The sequence below is a fragment of the Micropterus dolomieu genome, linkage group LG21, assembly GCF_021292245.1.
Source record: "Micropterus dolomieu isolate WLL.071019.BEF.003 ecotype Adirondacks linkage group LG21, ASM2129224v1, whole genome shotgun sequence".
NCBI lineage: Eukaryota > Metazoa > Chordata > Actinopteri > Centrarchiformes > Centrarchidae > Micropterus > Micropterus dolomieu.
The window spans coordinates 12,232,793-12,257,812 of NC_060170.1; the positions used below are offsets into that span (position 1 = coordinate 12,232,793).

General features: G+C 40.2%; 1 protein-coding gene across 1 annotated transcript in view; it reads left to right on the top strand.

Annotated features, from left to right (window-relative positions):
• rtn4r (reticulon 4 receptor) overlaps positions 1-21,260 on the top strand; it is a 47,049-nt gene extending 25,789 nt beyond the window's left edge. The window contains exon 2 of the mRNA XM_046034907.1: positions 19,224-21,260. Coding sequence (XP_045890863.1) covers positions 19,224-20,605 — 1,382 coding nt within the window. The 3' untranslated portion in view covers positions 20,606-21,260. The remainder of the gene's footprint in view (positions 1-19,223) is intronic.
• The last annotated feature ends 3,760 nt before the right edge of the window (positions 21,261-25,020 follow it).

The window sequence follows — 25,020 nt, forward strand, 5'->3', positions numbered from 1 at the left end:
ACACAAACTGGCCTGATAGTACATTTAAGAGTACAAGCAGATTTCCTGCTGTTGTTTGCTTATCCCTGCTTTGTGCTGTGATATTCAGTTTAGGGGAAAAAATATTAAAAAACTGTAATCCACAAAGTCTCTCTTTCCCTGCAATACTGTAAGATGATGGCTTTGCATTTTCTCTCCTAAGCTCTGGCCGGCAGTATCAGAGGGCAGCCTTCACAGAGAAAATTGTACAACCCCGTGTAATAGGCTACTTCAGTTATAAAGGGCAGTTGCTTATCTTGTCCATATAGGATCCTTTGGTCAGACTGATCTGATGAAGAGACATTAGAGCATAACCTTCATGTCCAGAGCTGTGTTGGCTGACCATTCTCTAGCGGAGGAATAAGCTCTCAAGTGAAAAACCAGAGGAAATACTGTGTAAAAAGTCCATTGACTAAGATGCTTTCTTTTGTGAGAAACATGTGCTTTTCTTCCTGTGACCCTTTCCCCTTTTGTATCTTTCACTGTGTAAGGGAGTGGTGGTTAAGGAAACCAATTAGTTTCACTAAGGGAAGCAGAAATGCTTAGATAATAGGTCTAAGTTTCAGGGGGTTGTCAGTGTTGTTTTCTATACCCTGTTAAAATCATAATGAGAGGACAAGAGACAAGACAAAAAGTTAAAGGATTGAGGTAGAAAAAAGTTAGCAACTTGATTAGGTTTTAATAGGTCATGGCCTCCTGTCACATTATGCTACCTGTGTGTTGTTGTGCTGTACCGCGGTAGTCTTTCTCATTAAAAAATGTCTTTCAGTCTGGTATTTAGCCTAACACGAATATGAATAGCAATGAAATCATACAACCAAACTAAGCAGCTTGATTTAACACAGACTGTTGTTGCATGTAGGCGTTTCCTGCCCCAACCAAGAATTGGCCCTCAACAAGCAAGAGTTTTGACTGGGAGCCAGCATTGTAGACAGTCAGGGTTTCCAGTGTTAGGATTCCCAAACTGCAAAGACTGGAAATAAAGAGTAATACAGCAATAACACTACACCCCACCAAATGCATATGTGTTACTATTGAATAATATATGATAGAAATATGACTTTCTGAATTAACAATTGACTCTTGTGGCGTGCATTGGTCTAGTACTGAAAAAATCAAGTAATTGAGTAGCTTATCAGAAAATGAATCGCATGAGTCATTTATCAAGCAGAAATGCCAAAGATGCTCTGGCTCCACATTCTCAAATGTGAGGATTTGTTCCTTTTTTCTTTTTCTCATCAGGACTTAGAGCAGGTCGTCTAGTAATCTCTGGGGTTGCTCCCAAATTAAGAAAACAAGTATACTAATGATGTTAGCTCTGGGAACCTGTGATGTGACATTTTAGACAATCACCTATCAACAGATTAAGCAATATTGAAAGCAATTGTTAATTGTTTCTCTACATTGGTCCATAGCTAAGCCTAATGTTTGATTTTTACATAAGAACAACTTGCAATAATTTTTGTGCATCTTTTGCAGACAGTTATTTAATCTGAGGCACCACATTTGGAAAATTAATAAAATCCATGCCATTTCATTGTAAACAACTGTTTTTTCAGGGTTTTGTCGTCTTGTCTGCATATGTAATCACCTAACTGGAGGATAAATCCTTTCTTGACAAGGTGTTGATAATACAAATTTACATAGGGCTATTGACACTGTTCACTGATATTTTTTAACACAACTGATAACCATGTTAAGCTGATGACAGCTTAGCTGCTACAGTCACTTTTCTGTGATTTGCCTTTTATACCACTGGTTACTGGGATTTGGGCTGTCAAACTGCAACACTGAGCTCAAAACAAAGAGATGCATAAGACAAAAACATTTTACACCATCTCTCTGGTGTACAACATGGACGCAAGGGCAACATTTCTCATGAATATGCTTTTTCACATACACAGACAGATGTTGCCTGGGCAGCTGGAAAAGGTTGACAAAAATGCAAATGAACTGCATGAAGACAAAGAGCACCGCAGACATTTCTCTACACTAGAGATGATTTAGTTTGATTCAGTTTATGCTGATATGTTGTATGACGTTTGTTCAGTTAAACTTCAGTAGCTTCTAATTTAATGTTGGACTGTTTTTCATTGTCTTTATGATTATGGCAGTTGAGTCATATTAATGTTACATTGTCTCCATCCAATTTCGTTTTCATTAAATAACTTTATGTTATGTCCCTCGTCCAAGCAGGTTGAATGAAAATTGTGTTTTGTGTTTTCTTCATTTGGCTTGCCTGGTGCTGACATTTGAGTGTTGAATCATTGCACATTATTAAATGAAATCTGCTGCTGGCGATACAAAATGGAGAATTTCCAGAGCGGAAGAACGTCTAGTTAATGGATCACATTCTTTTTTATCTTTCAAATAATAAATCTTTCTATTAATGTAGTGCTGACTTTGATGTCGATCCACAGACTTATACACCGTTATTTATGAAGCTGTCTACTTCTCACTGTGTTTTGTATTTTCTTTATTCCACTGTAGGACTGTCTGTCTATCTATCTATCTATCTATCTATCTATCTATCTATATAATCATGTTTGGCACAGGTAATTATTGAAATAGGGCAGATGCTGCTCTATCTGATAAAAAGATCTGAACATGCAAATTATTTTATCAAAGTAGTGAAAGCATTAATATTAACACTGATGGCTTTAAAAGGATCCTTAACAATTAACTGCAAGCCAACACTAATGTGAACCCCCATTGAAGCCAGATTATTCCACTTCTTCCCAATGCAGCTTTCCTTGTTTAAGAACATGTCTTGAAATATGCATTACTATCTTTAAACCAGACTCATTCAGGCAGATAACTGCACTAGAATCAAGAAAATGATGGTTAAAGAAATATCTTGAACCAATAAGTGTTGAAAAGAGGTCATATACTAATATTACATTGGCGGACTTTTTTGTGCTTGTTTTGAGAAAATTAAATTTTAGAACATTAAAACAGACATTAATTAGATTTTAGGACATTACAACAGACATAATCCCTTGTTATTATGAAGATTTTGTTTTGGTTTTGTTGTTTGATGCCATCAGGGACTAGGATGAACACTAGGGGGCAAGCTTAAGCCTTTTTCACATGTCCACAGAAGCTAGGCAATTAGATCTTCTCTCCCCTCTCCCATCCTTTAACAACTTAGATTGTGTTTGTGTGTGTTTGCTTCACAGTGGTATGTGACAGACTGCTAACTCACATGTTTGTTCATATTTGTTTGTGTATGGGTTTGATTGTGGTAAGCCACCCACATTAATCTTAATCTAAAAAAAGCATCCATTGGGCTTTTTATCTTTCTGATTGAGGCAAGTTATGTGGACTTCTGGCATCTTGGGTTAAACATGGATTGCATCCCCAAATCTTCCCCTCTAATTTTTCCCCCTCCCTTTTTCTTGCTCTCTTTCTACAACCCTTACACACACTGTTAAGTCTCTATATACTATCCTTTCTCTCCTTCTACATTCTCTCCTGCTTTCATACTCTGCGTTGAGGCTCTCTCATTGTACAGCAACTACATTCTCTTTTTTCTCTTTCTCCTTCATCTCTTGCCTCAAACCCATATTCTCCCTTTCTCCTGCTCGCTATCGAGAGTCTCTCTCATTGCACAGTGGCTCCTTTACAGTGTCTGCCTCAATTTGCATCATTCGTTGGTGTGCAATGTCAGCTCAGGCCTCCTGATCAAATCCATGCAGCTGATGACTGTTTTCATCCCACATTTAGCTGCCTTGTGTCCATGTAGCTGTCTCCTTGTTTCCCACAATTCTTTGCTGCTGCGGGAGTGGTGCCCGCCTGTGTCTTATGGTCTGTCTGCTGCGTTGGTCTGTCTGTTGTTTGTTGCTGGGGATCAGTGAACAGATGGTGCGCTACGTTTCCCCCTGCAGAGTGTGAGTGCTACAAAGCAGCATCATGCAAGATGGGTTTGAAACGACTACCATAGTAGATCTACTTTGTGCCTTCTATCAGCTGAGATACATTCTACTATATCATGTTCAACGCACAGAGTTCCCATCTCCTCTCTATACTTCCCTGCACACTGCAGCATTCCCTCTTGTTCTTCGAAAGCTTTATACTCGTGTTACTTGTTTTCCTAAATATTTAATCATGGATCCTCATAATGCCTCGATAAAAATTTTCACACCAAATTAAAGCTGTAAGATTGAAAGGATTGTCCTTGAGTGTTTTCAATGGATAAGTGGTGAATTATTAAGAGCTCCGTTAGGGGACTTCTTTGTGCTATACTACCACAGTCGTATGACAGTCCCCAAGTTCTGTAGAGATTATGGGCTTCAGCAAAACTCTCTGGGTATTGCTGCTGTAGCTGGAAAGATATTTGTAGGAAACTAGCATCAGTTCAAGCATGTAGGCAGGACATCCCCCCAGGAGGATGAGTGGGTTAGTGCGGATGGAACTCTCAAGAGGCCCCTCTTGCTGAATTAATTTCAATTAAAAGACTTAATTTAATTTCCTGCCAATGCGTGTTGCCACCGATATTACTAAAGCACATGAATGGCAGAGATTGGTAGATTGGGTGATATAAACATCCATGCAGCCCCCATCACGCAGTGCTGACTTGTGCCACTCACAGCAGAAGTGCATTTTTAACGGCTAATGAATCAGTTGTGTTTGGGCCAATGCCAGGCACTCAGAAGCCAAGATTAAAATTCTGCTCTTGCTAATCATAACAAAAACCATGGGATTAGTCATTGGAGATAGAGTCAAGGTCCTTGCCCACACAGCTAATTGAGCTCTTATCTTGGCCCAGCCGGTAATGCCATTAATCATAAATGGCATGTCGTGTTCATGAGAAAGTGTGGAAGCTCCATAAGCTCCTGATGAACTCTGAAAGAGCATAGTGCTTTGTTTTCAAAAGCCCATGCAAAGCCTTGTGGATTTTGCATGAAGATTAGCCTGGTTGGGTGTTCTGTTGGATTTGGGCACATACAAAAAGGTAATACAAACTGCTAATCTTTATGACCAAATTTGTGTTCAGTTCATTGTGACACAAGCCTCTTGTCTTGCTTTCTGCTGACTGATGAGACTAATGTTAATCTGTGGGAGCATGATTTGCTGCTCAGAGCAGACACAGAGCCTCTATTTACTTGTTTACTCTGCTTTACCGGAGGCGGTTTACCATAGATATAGCCAACAAAAGTGGAAGAGTAAACATAATCTATTGTTAACCACTTCAGTTGCTGCACTGCTATTTCTAGATGCCCTGTAGAAATGCACTGGTATACCTGCAAAGCTACATGTACTGTAGCAAACTCACACTGTTTTCTGAATTATCTGCCTCTAAGCTATTTTACTCTTTGGAAAGCATGTGTGTATAACCACACACTTTTGTCTTATGATCTTTGATTGAGCGGATTTTCCCCAGGAGAGAGAAAAATTATTGTCTTCCATGCTCCTGTTTCAAATCGTGCATAACTTTAATTGCCAACCCATGATGGGGTCTATGAGAAAGCTCTAAAATGTGAGTGCTCACATCAGTTTGCACCAGTAAATTAGCATGACAGTGGCGGGTGGCTGAGTTGGGAGTAAGGGGAGGCGGGGGTGGAGACGGGGTTACGAGCTCAGCAGAATGATTGAAATCCCTGCTGTCAGGTGATGGCTGCTCAGGTGATGTGGCACAGCGCTAGCGCCTCCCTAAGCAGAATGCCGACGCAGGGAGAAGACTTTAGAGGTTTTCAAATGGGGATCAAGAGAGATTTCGTCCTATGCTGTCGGTTTCTTTCTTGTTTCTTGTCAGGGCCTCATGTCACATGCAGCCTGCAAACATATGCATAATGTGAAGAGGCACATGTACAAACCACAAGCTAATACAAATGCATCACATGGACAGAAGAGTATACATTCTGCCATGTACGTTAACTCAAACAATCAATCAGAAGATGTTGTGGACTAACTTGAAAGACTTGATGACTTCTTACAACCAGTCCCTTGGATGTATCCATGCAAAGTGATCAATATGTCAGAGGTTTTAGACCAGGATATGTGGACAATCGAGAAGAAAAATACCTTTAAAATGTTTTCACACATGTCATATTCATTTAAGGATCAAAATTCATGTGTGCATGGATGGAGCAAAAGTACCATTAAAAGCACTGCAAAGCATTTGTATTATTCAGACATATCAGGCCCATTAGCACAAGCACCAGAAATGGCATTCATATTACAAGCCACCAAGAGCTTACAATCTGAGCTCCAGGGAGAAAGGAACAGCTGAAGGATGCAGTTTAAAAATACCAGATTGTTTTTCTCCAGGGCTGGAATGACTCATTACCCAGGCAGCAAAGCAGGAAGTCTTGTCAGTTGGGTCGTCCCACAGTACAGTGACATGCAAATTGCGCCAGCGCATCACTTATAGTACTACAGTCTTTTTGGGACAGTGACAACAACAGCGATACACACATACACTTGTACACGACTTCACATAAACTCACACTCACACCTGTGTTGCAAGTGATGAGTGCAGATTGAGGGAGATTTTGGTTTTCTGGGAGGTAGGGTAAAGTCTCAGGTGGCTGCCATATGCTGACATGTTTATCCCACTTCTCATCTCGTGGCTCACTTGTTCAGCAGTGAGGGGTGTTGGGAGATAGCCTGACCAAACCATCGTTCAGCACCACCGTGACGACCTACCACTAATGGATCTTTACTATGGTCGTATCTGATGGTCGCTCTGCCGTGATGTGTTGTGAAACCGGTGCTCACATGTGACCAGCTCTCCTCCTATCTCTCTGGATGCAGCTCAAGGAGGTGTGAGGGAGATGTTGAAGGGGTTAGAGGGCATATTGGGAGCAGACTGGCATGGCACCCAGCCTTGGATCATCCCTCCTCTGGGAGATAAAGAGCAGGGATGATGACTTCTCAGCTTGAGCTGAGCTTTGGGCCAGTGCTCGACCTTTCCAGTAAAAAAGGTGACTGATCCGCAGAGGCCTCTGATGTAAAGAATTGCCCTTATCAGGCCAACGGGAAGGAAGAGCAGAGGGTAGCAGACAGGCAGGTGCAAATAAATTTGGGCTTGGCTAGGTGGGGATGTTCTTAATGTCTCTCTGTCTTCATCCCCTGCTTTTTTTGTGATATACCATTTCCTTCCTTTATCATTCTTATCTAAGCACCTCTGCAGAAAAAATCCATTTTCCTGCAGTAGGCCGCTTTGTCTGCACAGGGTGCGGCTGTACAGAGGCAGGTGGTAAATAATGCACAAGTTTTTCTCCTTTCATTCTTCCAAAGGAGGCAGCGCTCACTATAAGACCCTCTCTGAAGTGGTCTTATTAAAACAACCAGGTTGCAGCCATTTCTAGTCCTTTTTAGGGGGCGAGGTGAAGAACAAGTGAGAATTTCCCTAAAGAAAATATCTGCTGTAAGGCCCCATTATCGCACTTCCTTAGCCACTGAAACTAAAAGAGGGATCCAAATGAGATCTACCAAAGTCACAAAGTGTGCTATTGCTCTGGTGCACTGCAGAGATCCTGCAGTCAGGTTTTTGGTGAAAGATAAGATTGCCAACGTGATTATGGTTTCTCAGATAGTGTTTTGCCTTGTAAGTTTTGGTTTATGACATTTAAGACAGAAAGTATGAATATGAGTAGCAGATGACCATCGTCTCCTGGACAGGTTTCAAAGCGACAGTTGTTGAAATTCAGTTCTGGAAAGCTTGCTCATCTTTTCTGACAAGCAGCGCTGTAACATTGACATGAAAGTGCTGAGACTTTCTCTGGCATGTCCCTTTTTGGCTTTTCCTCCCTCTTCTGAGGATCATGGTGGATTTTCTTTCACTTTATTTTTGATCTGGTCCAGTTTTTCCATTTGCTCCACAAATAAAGATGAGTGTTTTTGGTATTCACCTCCTATTTCCACCCAATTTTTTAACTCCACTCTAGCGGTGTTTCATTTTCAGTCAAGATGCTGCAGTGGTTGTCATTTCTCTTTAAAGCACAGCGGAGAATAGAGAGCTTCTAGTGTGCTTCACGGTCTCTATTCTGTGCTGTGCTTTAATACATACAGTAAATACTGTTTGAGTCAACAGAGCCGGCCAAATTCAGTTTCAACGCTGCAGTTTTCACATGCTTTGGGTTTAAGTGGAAGGTCTAGGATAGAGAATGAATCAGATGTATGCGGAGGCAGGGGAAGATATGAGATCCTATACCTACCTCACTAATGTCAAAAAACCTCCTACATACACTCACAGAGAGTATTGTAGCCTCCACAAATATTTACTGGATTTTCAGTAGTTTTCATTGCGCAACAAATCCCAACATATCCCTTTGACAGCACTATTTTGGAAAGAAAGGCCTGTAAAAACAATCCAATGTGATGGGAGCAAACAGTGCTCTTGTTACAGGGCAGAACAGCAAAAGTAGTCCTCGTGTTATTGGCCCTAATACATTTGCTTGCAGGAACTGACTCAAAAGATGAAAGGAAGGGAGAGGTTTGTCTTTTCAGGTCAACATGCCTCCAGGGCTGCCTACACATCCAAAATAGATGGATCTACAAGAAAGCTGGCCAGAATTAGTTAACGCATGCACAATGATCTACCTAATTTATTTATTTATTTTCAGTCCTTTCATTTTCTGCTAGTCTCAGGATGTCTTTCTTCCTCTGGCGATTTCTTACAGATGCTTGTGGGCACATTGTGTCTGTATTCCTTCCACTGCGTGTCTGGTGAGTCATTCACAGGGACTGAAAAGGAATTAAACAGTCGCTGTTTGAGATAATGGATAACTAATGGCTACCGTATGAGATGGTGCAGGAGAGCATGTGTCGTGTGTGATGGAGTAATTGAATATACTGTAAATATGAGTTGAGAGATTAAACATGCTGACATTCTGATGTGATGAACCATGCAAACACCACCCGCACACCAACAAACCGGTTAGTCACCACAAACTGCAAACTGGGTGCCACCTGCCCACCTCAACCCAGTTATTTGCCTCATTCATCTTCTTCCTCGTGTGATCTCATCGACATGCCTTTCAGAGACGGCAATCCAGTCGTTCTCTGTCATTCACACATCGTTTAAATGTTCTAGTCTTCTAGAAGGTGCGGGACGTATATTCCACGTGATTCCCTTTTTATCTCTTTCAAACGAACACTCTCCTATATGTCACAGCATAGCTGAGCTGCTTTGTGGCTAGCATTACAAATAACAACTTGATGAGCACTGTGCTGTATGACATGTCATCTCATGGTGAGCTATGTCATTCTCTCTGTCTGCATTTTAAGTGTGGGAAATAAAAACTCTGCAGGGAGAATCTGCACTGTATTCAACCAGCGTGTTTTGGCACAGAATATTTTAATAAATACCTATTTCATGTTTGTTTTTTGTACCATTTATCCAATCAGGACTAGACACAGATGGGCTGCTTCTAGGATGTGCCACCTTTAAGACAATTCTAAATATAAATCTTATTCATCCTTAAAAACACCCCAATGTGCCAAAATACATTGTCAACTCCATTAGATTTTGTTTTTACTGAAACCCCCATAAACGGATAGTTTTGCCCCTAAAGTGCAGCAGAAGCAAGCTGTAAACACACAATTGACATGTGTTAAGGTAATAAGGTGAACTTCTTGTTAAATAATTCCCTTTTTACACATTAAGTAGATAAGCATTAACATCAGCATAATTTCTGAGACATGTCTCTGGCTATCTGATGAATGAAAGTCCAATACTCACTCTCTTTTTAGCTCTCCACCAAATCCTGATGGAAAAATTAGCTGCTGAATGCTCTGCTATGTTCACCAGCAGGTAGCGTACAATGAGTTTTAAATAGTAAATTGGCTGTACTTACATAGCACCTTTCTAAATGGCTGACCACTGGAAGCACTTTACACTACAAACATTCATACACAGATGGCAGAGGCTGCTCGTCAGACATTAATACATACATTCACATAGACTTGCACACCAATTTGCAGCAATTTAGGGTTCAGTTGCCCAAGGGCACTTCAATATGCAGACTGGAGGAGCCGGGGATCAAACCATCGACCTTCTGATTAATGGACAACCCACACTGCTTCCTGCAACAAGCAACCCCATATACATAGTCATGTATTGATTTGAATGTGTTTCCTTTTTCTTTTTTTTACTCAGGTAAGTTTAAAAATGTCAGCACACAGTTAACTGCATGTGTGGATATTGGGGAATCAGATACAATTGCGTGCGTAAATCTTTTGAACCTTATGGATACTTGTAAAATGTGCGTGTGTGTGTGTTGGCGTGTTTTCCGTGACATATGGGCATAATGTGAATTCTGTCCACTTCAGTGAAGACAAGTTCAGTGATGTTTATGGTTCTTTGAAACCACATTTGTTGGTTAAAACATGTCTTTCTGTGCTTCCCCAGTCTCAGTCAGTCTGAGGTGACTGCAGATGACACATTTGCAGCCAGTCTGCAGTGTCAGCTGGCCAATCCGGCGGATTGCAATACTGCGAAACTGGAGAAGACTAAGGAAGGTTATATGACACATTAAGGCAGTAAAAAGGGTGTCAATAATGGTTTGTCTTGTGAAGCATTCTCAGGCTCATTTTCCCTTCCCCTCACGTCAGGCAGTAGATCTAACTTTATCATTCATTGTATTATCACATGAATGAGAATTCTGCCTACTCAAAATACCATTCTGTGCTGTACAGTACATTTACCTATGCCTAACCTTGAAATGACTAATATGTGTGCTTGCAATTGTTTCTATCCTGGGCACAAGGGCTTTGCAAGGTTAAGTTGAGTGTCCATGTGAAGAACAAAACAGCTGAGGTGCTGGCAATTTAGAAATCCTTTTGGGTTTCCCCTACAGCTACACTTCCCTACACAGCAACTCCAAACCAACTAAATAGATTACTCACAAAATAACTTTGGTATAGTCTAGACTGGTCAAAGATTAAGTGCTTGTTTGATGTATTTTTTCCCCGTTTGTAACTCACACACACACAACACTTCATCCGGAGCTAGTTTCTCTTTGACAAGCACAACAAGTGCCAGTCTAAGAGGGCTGCTGCTAAACACAGGAATTTTCTAGTAATGAAGCTGTCAGAAAGATGTGGAGTGTTTGCACCAGCTCCACTTCCATGCCCAAAAAGCAGAATAGACCATTCTTTGAGAGCCTAACTATGCCTACAGCACAGACAGGCTACAATGACACCAAACTAGCATCACACTGTGTAACCACTCATTACAGTATGTTCTGTGTTAAGACCACGTCAATGTGTTTTCTCATCTTCACATACCCAAATATACGAGGCTGCCTGTGGGTGCTGTCACTGCTGTATCTCTCGCTCTCCAGCTGACACTTCACATGAGGAGGTGTTGGCCTTACCTGAAGCAATCATCAAATATTTACTGGTGCTGTTATGCTTTTAGATAATACAGAAGTGATTCATTAGGCCTCTTTTTTTATACCAGTGTAGTGCATTAACTGTGAGAGCTCGCAATCCTCACCTATTTCAAATTGTTGACACAAAAGCCCCAAAACTGCAGGAGAGACGAGTGTTGGGAGTGGTGAATCATGTTTTTTAGAATACCTAAAATGTAAGGACCTCATTCAAAATATGATACACCCATTCTTCTCACAGTCATAGCTTCAGTCAAATGGGAAAGCACAGACGATACACATACTGCTAGAATCAATAACATTTATTAAATCCAGTGACATCATTATCTGTTGTTAATGAATATCTATTAAAAAAATGTATAATTCAATTTAAAACACTGATTGCAGTGCAAACAAGAAAAATGCAAACAAATACATGTGGAAAAACAGGTTTCAGGTGCAACTCACTTTACTCTATGACAACATAATACTTTCTGTTTGCCTAACACAAAGCATTTTGGGAACTGTATTGACAAAACCAACATATTCACATGGATATAGGAGACAAGAAAATCAATAGAAGTGAAAAAGATCCATTAGAAAATAACTTCTACTACATGCATAAACATGTTTAGTACCATTCAGATACCAAACAATGGCATTTCAAAGTAGCCTAACCTTATACTGGAAATACCCATGGCACAACTACATAAGATGTAATGACATACAGGGCAGAGCAATCGCACCTTACAGTCCAGTTGAAGGACTTGACGTGTCCTCCTTTTTGCGTATTTCTTTGCAGGATATGTTTTCACACAAATCCTCTTAGTACTTCAGGAAGATGACCTCTTCTGTTTTAAACAGAAAAATGATGCCTCCTCAAATGTTGTTAACACCTGTGCTAAAGTCTGCCTGAGAGCTAAACAACACCAAGACACATGGGGCATGTACTGTAGCAGCTACCCTAATTTATTTTCTCTCCAGCCATGTGTAGATAAGATAAAGCCTCATACACTCTGTTAAGCAAAAATGCTTGGCTGCACTATGGGCAGCCCGCACGGCACAAAACCCAAAGTAGGGCATTCAAAATTTCTGCTCCTCTGTGGCTTGAAGAGTGCATCTGGACACCCCCACACACTCATGCTTGGCGGATGCTTGCATTATTTTCAGCTTACATTCCTTGAATTATAATTTTACATGGATTCACATGTGAAAATTGCCCATGTCTGTGAACTGTGGAGGTGGGCACAAAGCTGGATTTGAGCCATTCTGCAAAACCTCACGAGTAGACTTGACTCCCAGCGCCTTCTGTGGAACATTTCACAGTGAGCTGTAGCAACACTGAGGGTGACTTGGTTTACAGCCAACTATACAATAGTTGTGAGGAATGTGCCATTTTTTGCCCCCTAATCCTGTGGCGCTATGCCACCACAGTACAATTAATCCACTGTATTGGCTTTAAAGCAGACCTAACTCTATTTCTGTTCTAGTTATTTTAGCAGCTGAATTGTAGATAGTTGCAGGTGTGCTGCCCATATATACACTCAATGGTTTAAAAATTATCCATTCTTTACCTCACCAATTGTACATGTCATTGACTATTTAATAGTCATGGAGTCCTACACAGCTTGTGAAAACCACTGAATAATGTTTTTCTTGTCCCGTGTGAGAAAATTATTCAGGTGACAGTGCTTGAGTAACTCAACCTTGGCTAGTAGACTACAAATTTGTAACTGAAATCTTGCTACACAAACTGTTATGGGTTTTGAAAGACACAGGCATTTAATAGGCAGTAAGGATCTAATAAAGAATGTTTATTGATTTGCAGGAGTAGTGTGGGATCAATTGTTTTTGGAGCTTGACATAGGGTCAGAAAGTCAGAATATCACAACGTCTGCTGCATTGATTTTGATTGCTCTTTTTAAATATCTTTCCTATCCTGTAACGAGACCTCTAAAGTGGCATAAAATGAAAGTACAAGTACTTAAAGATTGTTATTAAGTGTAGTGCTTGAGTGAATTCACTTTATCAAGATAGTTTCCACCTATGTTTATAAAGACAGTTTGTAAATGTTGATCACAACGCAGTCTTGACTGATAGCCAGCAGAGTGAGGGTTTGAGAAGCTGGGAGGTCATTGCATCACTCAAGGGTTGATGGTAATTTGATGGCAGTTGTTGAAAGGGAGAACTCTTCACTTCCACTTTCCCTTCCAATTGTTCACCAGTCAAGCAGGGATTCGATTCGACAGCCCTCTGATTGCAAGCTCATTCTCTCACTGTCAGGACATTGCCAGCGCACTGCTTATTGTTACTGCTGTCACTTCTCAGTAGTATGACACAACAACCTATCTGCCTACCTCACTCATGTCGAGCCAGAAGTATTTACTGTATGTGCACTGTTATTGATTTTATTTTTCTCGCAGACGAGACGAAATCTGTATGTGCACAAATGTTCACACACGCATAAAGATCTATGTAGATCCTCTTTTTCCACACTTACACTGTTTCTGGCTCTGTTTTTCCTTCTGCCTGCCGACCTCCGGTTCCCTCAGTTATTCATGAGCCATCTGCTTGGGCAAGTGCTGAGTCAGATGTGTGTCAAACAGGACCTCATCTGTCCCCCCGTTCATCTTCTAATTGTGTCCTCGTCTGCATGCTGAAGCCGCCACTGAGGCCCCAGCAACACTCAATGGTTAGTCAAGGGACTCCAGCTTGACTCTCTGGTCCATCATGTCCAGAATAACCTCTTTAATCTGATGTGTGCATCTTTATTTAAGATCATAGCATCTGGTTCATCAATGTTGTAAGGGCAAGCACAAATCTGTTCTTGTGTGCTTGTCTGTGTGTTGGTTTAGTGAGCGTACGTTATTCTAGGAAGTGAATAGAAGATGAATGATGTCTCCACTGAAATACAGAAATATAGGTGAATTTTTCAATAATGAGCATTAAATGCACTTGTTATTTAAGTCAAAGGTAAATGGTTGTGCACTCTTCAGTACAACCAGAATCCCATCGTAATTGCTAAGACACCAATAGGAAACGAAATTAGACAGCACCAGGGTTGAAAAAGTGAGGAAGTGAAGAAATATTACTTGACCTAGAAGTAAGAATTATTGCATTGAAAACAAGAAAAGTAGCTCTTTTGAATACTATTCTCAACAGTGATAGGGTAAATATGGTAGCAATAAAAGTGCCAAGGTGGCCATCTGATCACAACCTTTTCCATATGGATATTCCCTACCAACCAATTTCTCTGCAATTCAGTGATGCTCTTGAAAGTGAAGACCATTTCTTCTCTATAACAAAACCTTTCCACAGGCTTATGAGGAAAAAGAGGTTCAAAGCAAATTTAAATGGAATATTCTCCTGGTCTGCCATGACAGTCTAACTGTAGGCTGGGTTGTAATTCTTAGTAGTACTTTTGAAAAGGCAGTAGATAGGGAGTAAATCTCTCTATGAGTGAAAGTAGAAGCAGTGATTTTAGAATGTAATCAAAAAAGTTTAAGGAGACAAAAAAGGATACATTTGCAGTTACTTTACATTGAGGACAGCATCACTGAAACCCGATCAGAGCCAAAAGTGAATGCATGGAGTGAATCAGGAAATGTTATCTGAGAAGAAATATTCAGGATTATTTGTCATAAACCAATTATAATTATCAAGGGTGGGCCTCAAAATGATATTCTGGGTGAGCATGATTAAGGGATATTTTTACCAAGCTAACTATACCTGCTTCATGCACAATTTAAAATGATTTAGCATTGCTAGCCAGGTTGAGAACATGCCATATTAGTCTTTTTCATGAAAAATATTAATGAGTACCAGAAGGGAGAGCAGAAGGAAGTAGAACAGTCAGCTATAGATGATACAGAGAGAAAACAGAAATAAACTAATTCAACACATACAAAAACATTACTAGAATAACTGACAATGCCTTAAATGCTTGTCTAACTAAGGTATGAATACCATACTTGAATTCTGACCGCTAATCTAATGAGTAAAAGAACAGTTTAAAAAACAATGTAAACAGTAGAAACATAATTATTTTTTAGTGGAGGAATGTAATCTTTACATTTTTTCGTGTTCACTCCTCATAAGAACTTTGTGTATTTGAGTTTGAGTCTATGTTGCAAAAAGTTATTGCCCTTTATTACTCTCACCTCACAAAGTCATTTATAGGTGCCTTGGCTGGGCCAAAACTTCATACAATTGCCATTTCCTGTATAGTCATAGTTATAAATTATTAATTTCAAAGTGATGTAAAAACAATTTATGTATGCATGAATGGATTCACACAGGATATATGACCTTAGAGAGAGGGATCATTACTATATTAAATGTAGGCCCGCCTCTGAGCAACACAATAATGTATGATTTTAGAAAGAGGCCAGGAGGTCCCTCTGGAGAACTACTGTGATTCATCTCTGACAGAGACATCACTTCCACTCCAGGCCAAGGGGATAAGACTGTCATGTTAGCCGTCCCTGCCCAATCCCCATCCCTACAAAGTAAAGCCACCATGATGAATCGGAGGCCCTCTGAATGTGCTGTCCCGACGTGCCCTCTGTGTCCATTGCGGGTTTCAGAGCATGAGGAAGGCTTAAAATGCGTGTTGTGTTTTCACAATAAGACAAAGCAGTGCTGAGAGTTTGTTTAGAGCTCCAAACATGCCAGGGACACATGCAAATGAGCGACGAGTCTGGCTAAGTGATGCACTCATACAATAAGTAAACAAAGCTGTCTGTGCCCACTCATACCAGTCCTGTGGGCATGTCTCTGTTTTGCTACTGAATGTAGTGTCCTCTGCTACTACTAGAGAAGTGACACCAGCATTTTTGGACTGAAGTTGCAGTTAGCTGATATTATTTATCTACTCTATCACTGACTACTTTCATACCCCGTTTTTTTCTCACTATAATCACAATTTTATCTTCATGATCCAAGCAAGAGACACTGTGTTGCCAAGATCCTGTTTTTGTAGAATACAATACCTGCCCAATTTAATGTCCTAATAACCAGTGTCTTTAGCAAAATCAGATTATTTTGGAGAATTTGTTTTGAGAGACAATTGAATTAGTCAAGCAAGGAAGCTGTATCACCAAAGTACTAAAATACTGGTTGGCGGCAATTCTTTAAGCTGACATATATGATTTATTGTATTTTATTATTGTATTTATGTATAAGTAAGCACATCGTGAGCAATGTACAATCCAGAGTCAAATTCTTCATATGTGTACACATACCTGGCAATAAAAGCTGATTCTGATTCTGATTCTGATGTTATCAGGCTTCTATTGTAAATAGAAGTGCTTGTCTTGGAGGAGAGGGTGGGGGTGAGGTACTTTACTCAAAGCTGAAGGGTCTACACTTTCAGTCAGGAAGAAACAAAGAGGCTTGTCTGTTCTTAAAAAGAGGGATGATTGCTAATGTACAAAAATATAGCTCTCAGAAGAAAGGCCAGTGTCAGGGTCTGAAACAGGAATGCAGTGCTTGGAGCCTTGTTTTGACACAGCAGATAGGGGAAGATTAAGTGTTGCAACCAAAGCTGGAAGAAGATGATAAGCAATGGATTTGTTTTTAACTTTCAACCTTGATGCTGTATTGTAAGATATTAAAGTTTGTCTCAACCACTTCTCACTCCCAAGTCACAAATGGGCCATAAATTGGACATTCACACGGGCACTGGTGTTACGTAACATAGTTATTTTTAACCCAAACCATGATGTTTCCCTACACCTAACCAAATTGCCACATTTCAGAGCAGTAATCACGTCGCGTTTCACAACATTAAACATTAGTTTTATTTTGAAAGTCTAATTGGACGTTGCATATTTTTTGTTGCTAACTTGACCGCAGAGCCCTACACATCCAAAAAACGACACAAAAAGGGTACCCACGGCGCTACCAAGCAACGCCAAAGGGTCTTGACCAAGTGTCCATTAAAGCAGACAGCAGAGTAGTGATGAAAATGAAAGAGGCACTGTTGACCAATCACTAGTGTAACCACAACATACAAGTCTCTACCGTGGATGTTGAGAGGTCTAGCTGTGAAGTCATGCAGAGGTTATCCGCAAATGTGATTATGAAAGAGTGAAATAGTACCAAGATGTCAGGAAGCCAGATTTATTTTTGTAACATATGGTAATGCAATCAGTGTGATGCGGATGTAAAGATGCTGTTAGTGAGCAAAAAATAATTGGGACAAAGTTGATGACATTGTGGGGCTTATGCTGTCATTCAACAGATGCTAACAAAGACAAGACGTATTATGCCAAGAGCTGAGGAAACCAGGTTTTGACATGCAACGCGTGGGTAGAAATAGCCTGTTAATGAATAGACAGGAGAGGGGGGGAAAATGAAGACGGCAGAAGAGATACACGAAGCTTGCTGTGCGATAAAATATTGCTATTGTTAAGCAGTACTGAGGGAAAAGTGCTGCGATGCAGAAAGAGAGGAAAGTCTTGACAGCTTTCCGGTGGCAGTCTGACGGCTGAGCAGGGAGATTGGAAAGAAAGTGCAGCAGAGGGCTGCTGTCAGGCCACACCAGAGCTCCGTTTAACAAGGTCCAGAGATGAGCTGCACCACAACACATTGCAGGGGAATGAGAAGAGGGAGATTGGGGATGGGGGGGAGGGCTGAGTAAGGCTCATGCATTTTTCCAGAGCGTCACTACCTGTCATGCCTGCAAGCCTGGGTTTCCTCACATGTGCATGGGAGCAGAGATTGGAAATCCTCAGTAAAGACAGGAAGAGTAGAGGATTCAGAGATTTGGAGGAGAGTCTGCCATTATATGCTGATACTGCCTGTGACACTTTGACACCATCATCTCTACATAAAGGAATGAGTGAGCCCCAGTGGATACATTTTTACCTCAACTGAACCTACAATGGTGTAATGTCAGAGGTGATCATTCACATGTATTAATCCAGCGCATTTCACTTATCACGGCACTGTGTAGCAAGCTGATCTGTATCATGGCAGAGGACAAGCATAAATAATTAATGCTAGCAAATGTGGAATACGCCTTATTTTAAACATGGATGCCTTCAGGGCAAACACATACAAGAATCTTGACAAGCCTTGCTCTGAGTGCTACCACACCTCTTGTATATCTCATCTTCATGCTGCACTTAGAAAAAATGCTTCAGTAATGGCTGTGCAGTGGAAACTCTAGCGGGGCCTCTGTAGCCCTATTTCCACCTTGGCCCCAGGCATCAATCTCTTAGCATGAAAGCTTATCTCCCAGCGTCAGGCTAAATGTCAACCTCAGGAACGCTGAAACACCATTAGTTATGTCCGCCCTATTAGAGCAAGATAATTCCACATAAAAGCCACCCACCCAATTTTAAATGAGTCTGCCTTCACAGGACTCTCTTTAGCTGTTTAGGTCTTCACGTCAGCAGTGGCAGCAGGGAGGAGATGTGTCCCCAGATCCAAATAACATCACTGTTAAAATACATGCTGAATCTTTGTTATGATGAGGATTCCCTATTCTGTAGTAATGTGCTGAATGTTACACTTTATGAAATGAAAATGCTTGGGATTTTGTTGGTTATGTACTTTGATGCTGTGTGCTGTGTCATTGGCTTAAATTGCACAAATGTAATTTTGCACATACAGTGGCATCCTTAATGGTTTAAAACATATATTTTAAGGCATATGAAATGAAAAAATAAAAAAAACAGCTACCCTAACGCTCTATATCAGACTTATTCTCCAATTATGTTTTCTGATGTAGGGTGTTCTTTCAAGTGTTTATGCATATTGCATTCTGACCTGAATGCATCTATTTCAACAGATTTCTCTGACTATATAAGGACTGGGATTTTTAATATTTATATACATTATTTACTAATAAACTGATGTCTTTCTTTTCTGTCTCCATAGGGGGGCGACTCCTGTTTCTGGTGATGTGGCTGAATCTTGTGCCTCAAACTGACAGCTGCCCTGCCAAGTGTGTGTGCTACAGTGAGCCCAGGCCCACTGTGGCCTGCCAACAACAAGGACTGTTTTCCATCCCTACTGAGATCCCCGTGCGGAGCCAGCGGATATTCCTCCAGAGCAACAAGCTAACGGTGGTGAGGTCCACCAGCTTCAGCTCTTGCCACAATCTCACTGTTCTGTGGCTCTACTCCAACAACATCAGCTACATCGAGGCTGGGGCCTTCTATGGCTTGGAAAAACTGGAGGAACTGGACATTGGAGACAATAGCAACCTCCGCACCATTAGCCCTACAGCCTTTCGGGGCTTAACTAAGCTGCACACCCTCCACCTGCACAGATGTGGCCTGTCAGAGCTCCCTGTTGGGGTTTTCCGAGGAATGTTCTCCTTACAGTACCTTTACCTGCAGGACAATAACATTCTAACCCTGCATGATGACACTTTTCTGGACCTTGCCAACCTAACCTATCTCTACCTGCACAATAACAAGATCAAGATAGTAACGGACAACATGTTTCGAGGCTTAATCAATCTGGACCGGCTGCTGCTACACCAGAACCGGGTTATCTTTGTCCAACCAAGGGCTTTTAGTGATCTTGGTAAACTGAAATCCCTGTTTTTGTTTTTCAACAATCTTACTGTCTTGACGGGGGAGACCATGGACCCGCTAGTGTCTCTCCAGTATTTGCGTTTAAACGGGAACCAGTGGATCTGTGACTGTCGTGCGAGGACCCTGTGGGACTGGTTCAAACGTTTCAAAGGTTCCAGCTCTGAGTTGGAGTGCAATGTTCCTGAGTTCCTGGCAGGAAAGGACCTGAAACGACTGAAAAGTGAAGACTTGGAGGGGTGTGTAGAAACGCCACAAACCCAGACCAATCTCTTCAGCTCCAAGGCACAGTCTGGGAAATTCCTTTCCACCGAAAATCCTCTTGGGGATACCATTCCCAGGTGTTGCCTTGGAGATAACGACAAGTCCTCCATCCTGTCTGGCAAGAGCCGCCAAATCACTAACAACCCCCTTAAGGAAAAAGAGAACATGTCTAAGACTAAATATAAGGAGCCGGAACGAACGAAAAACGAAACCCAGAACAAGCAGAATGACGGACCACTGGGAACCTTGTCCAACACCCTGGACAAGTCTTTGGAAAATCTAAATCCTGACCTTATAGACAATCTGGAATCATCTACAGCGTCAAACAAAAAGAAAAAGAAGTGTTCCAAAAAACCTAAATCAGACACCCACTGCATCAAAGGCCGGGGTTCTACTTTGCAAGTGCTGCGCTTTCTCTTCATTCCCATGATCTGGATATCTCTAGCCATGTCTTAGGACTCCTGATCTCACTCTGAACACAGGACTCAAGATTGTTGATGCTCATGACAATGACAACAGAAGATGCAGTGACATCTACAATAGACAGTGACTGAAAAGCAAGTCAAGTTGACCCACTGTGGGTGAGGACAAACGATGATGAAGACATTAGAGTACATTTAACAAAATGGATGCCTTTACAGAACACTACAGATCTAATGTATATAATGAATTGGTGCCCAAAATTGTTTGTTCTCTATGTACTTAAGTGTACCGTGTCTAAGCTACACTTTGGAGACTCCTCCCTTTTCCCTCTCAAAAGCTTTTACTGCTTAGACAGACCACTGGAAGACAAAAAAGGACAATTACATGAAATCAGAGCACACACAAAGAATGTTGGGTCCATTTAATGAAGATAAACAATCTCCCCCCATTATTTATTCAAAGTGATGCATTTGTTGAGTAATGTTATGTTTTTTATGTTGATAAAAACAAATGTTTTACCTCCCCCGATTTTAGTTCTATTTTCATGACAGAAAGGGTATTTGGGTAGCATTTACCAAAAGAATGCTGTTGATTTGTTTATAGAGACTGCAATGGAACCATAGATATGCATTTTATTTTACTTGTGTACAAGTATGAATATATTATGAATAAAAGTTCTTATTTCGTAGATCTTTTGATATTGTGTGGTATTTTCCCAGCTTCTTAAATGTGATTATTTGCTGCTTGTCTCTTCAATAAGCATAAAATACTGACATAAAATATATAATCATTGTAAACTCATTGGTAATAGATTTTGAGTAGAGTTGGTTGGACAAAAACAAGCAAATTGAAGACATTAACTTCAGTTATCGTTTTTTTTGTAATATTTTCATACATTCCATTTAGTAAAAAATCACAAAGATAATCACATACTGGATTTCTTTACTCAATATTTAGCTTAATAGCTCTTGAAAATACACTATATTGACAAAGGTACAAACATTTGTGAAAGAATGGGTCGCTCAGTGAATTCAAGCGTGGTACCGTGATAGGTTGCCACCTGAGCAATAAGTCCTTTCATGAAATATGTACTGTTTTAAGTAACTGTTTTATTATGTGAAAACATTCTACAGTCTAAGATTCTGTCAGGAAAACTGTTCTAAAGGAATACCAAATACAACTAAATTTATGTATTTTTATTTTTATTATCATTATTTATTTATTTAACATGCATTTGAATTTATCATAACAGCAGCTCATATTATGTCTCACTAGCCATATTGAGAGCAAAACGGCATTCCTCCTCCCAAACAGATGGTGGGCCCACTGTGGTGTGTTCATTGTTCTCAGGATTGTTGGGAGAGTGATGACTGACTGTTTTGTCAAATCTGGCCTCATCCCAAACCTCAGGCGTCCAGATTTTGTTTGTTTTCTCCGCAGCCTCTTCAGCACATTGGCATCACAGTGCTTGACACACTCCAGAGAAGACCTGTGTGAGCTCAGTTGCAGTGAAATAAAGATAAATAAAAGAGACGACATAAATGACCCTTTCATTGATATGCATTTTTACTTTACTTTTTTAACTAATACCTATTAGAACTCTGATTTTATATTGGCCAAGGAACCATAGGTCTAAGAATAACTCATATTGACATTAAGGCCTTTTTTTCACCTTTATTAGTTGCAACTTCTGTTCTTGTTATAATCTCCTAGACTTTCTAAAATATCAAACAAATCAATGATTACGATATAATATTCAACTTAAAACAAGGTCAACATTCAACATCAACACCCATCCTTGCAGTATATTTACAAGTCTTATGTGACTGGTACACATTATGATGATGTTGAATGAAATGCCCCAGGCAGCTTAACAAAATCTAGTATATGGTTAGACCTAGTTATGTATATTACCAGTACTGTCACATTTCGTATAATTTTGAGTGAATTATTAAACAGTGTATGAAAATACTGTGGATATTTTCATAAAGTGACTTCTTACATCACAACCTTGGCTTTGAGAGAAGAAGAGTCCTTCAAGGCATCATATACTAGTACTGTATTGCTTTCTTGATGTGGATAATACACTATAAAACATCTGAACATAAAATAATTTAAGCTTGTCATACAGTTCTGCAGTTGGTAGATGCCTGTGCTGGAGGTGTCCACAGGCAAGGATAACGTAGAGCCCCATTTAGTAAGGATCTTGTCAACAGAAAGGAAAGGCAGGGTCTCCACAAAACCCTGGAGCTTTCCATTGTCGTTAACCCTGGAAAGTAAGAGGACTGAAGGGGACCTGAGAAGACATTGATCTTGAGTAGGAATCAACAGGGAAAATCAAGAAGGCCCCTACATCATTTGAATATTGAGTTCCATTTAATTTGTCTAACTATATTTTCCAGATTTCTAATACATCTCAAATGTATTGTAGTATTTTGATTTGTATACTACAATAATCAAAGGTATTGCAGTATACAAATCAAGAAATATTCTGAAAGCATCCCATTATATTTTACATGTATTTAAAATACAAATATAGGGAAAATGGTTAATAGGTGATTATTATTATTATTATTATTATTATTATTATTATTGTTGTTGTTGTTGTTGTTGTTGTTGTTCTTCTTCTTATTATTATTATTATTATTATTAATATTATTATTATTAAACTGTCACACTGTGTATTTTAATACAAGTCAAGAAAAGAATTCAGATTAAATATTTCTAAACACACCCTATTATTATAATCTCCCCGCTAAAACCAGTCTGACCGTGCTGTCTTATACCTGCCTGACTCCCGTCCAGCCACCTCCCCTTCAGATTGTTTGTCAATTAAGACTTTTTCTCTTGCTATGTCTGCTGTGTTCTGTGTCCGCTTCTGGGTTTACCTTAAACAAAGTGTACAATGTTTGGCACTTTATTACCTACTTGACTCACTTAAGCATCCTCTCCTTTTCCTAGATTTTGGTTATGTCTCCAAAGACAGCAAAGACAACAACTGCTAAACCAAATTTCAGGTTTGAAAATGTGCTTTAAAAAATAAAGGGTTAATACAACTCATGCTGTTTCCCTCCTGTCAGTGATTCAGCCAGGGTGGCTATCACTTCTCATGCTAGCATGTGTATCAATCTGTTTATTTTAAACAAATCACTGTTGCTGTTTCATTTAATAGAAACCACTGCTGTTGCCAACATGCACTGGGAGAATCACCACTGTGTTCTGTGATTGAAGTCCTTGTCCTGGAGTATTACTTAAAAGGCGCTTCTCTGATAAAAATATAAGAAGTGTCTCGACTTCAAGACCACACTTTTAAATTAGCTTGATCATCAGAAGCATTTCCATGCTGGCAAGCACAAGGCCTGTGGATTTGGGGCTTTCAAAACGAGACTCACGCTGAGAGGAAGCTATCGTTTCTCCTAGCATGAATAACATTTGGAACATTTGGCATGATACAAGGATCTGCCCTCACGAGTACATCACATGTCATTCACACATTGGGGTATATATTTCCATTCTACATTCAAATATACAGTACTTAATAATTAGATTTTATGTTCTCAACCTCCCTCACATCTCTTTATTCTCTCAGCAGATTCATGCTTTTCATGCATGTGTCTGTGGATTTTCCAGTGTGATTTCTTTCTATTGTCTCCTACATTTTTGTAATTTTGAAAAGAGAAATCTGGCTTTGTTATTAGGAGGTAACATCAAACATGCAAATGATGCCTATAGGTACATATTGTATAAAGTCTGTCTTAATTAATCACTGATTTAATGCACCACCCGCCATGCACGCTAAGTGACACAAATCATACGTACCCAAGATGCTGCATGACAACCAGGTCCATGCTGTGTGTGGCTAAATGCTACAATGCTCAGGGTGGATCCTCTGGCATTGATTTCTACATTTGCTACCTTGCTAATGAACATCTACCTTTAGTGTTTTCTGACCATTCCTGTCACTTTGACTATGGATCCTCTTTCAGTGCAAAAACTTTGAGAAGCATACGTGAGACAGCATAGACTGGTTACATTGGAACACAGAGGCTACATGGACTGGCTATAGTGGGACACAGCAGAAACAACTGGTTATATTACAAATTGAGAATGGTCAAACAAAGAAGTTGAACCATGAGCAGATTTTTAAGGACTTCGCAACGCACATCTAATGACGTTCAGGCTGGTAAGTATAACCACTGCGTTGCCTAGCAACAAAGCATTGTGTGCACGCTACACTGTTGCTTTCTTAGCTTTCATATGTCTGTTTGTAGCTGCAGTCTCTGTAGACCAAGTCTGCCCAACCAGTCAATGTTGCGATCGACTGATCGATTAAAGAGGCCTTTATTGAGGCTGCAGATGCATATTTTGCCACTAGAAGTGCACACCAGAGGTGAAGAACAATTTTCATGAAATTTGTTCACAAGAACAAACTGCCCATTTATAAGCTT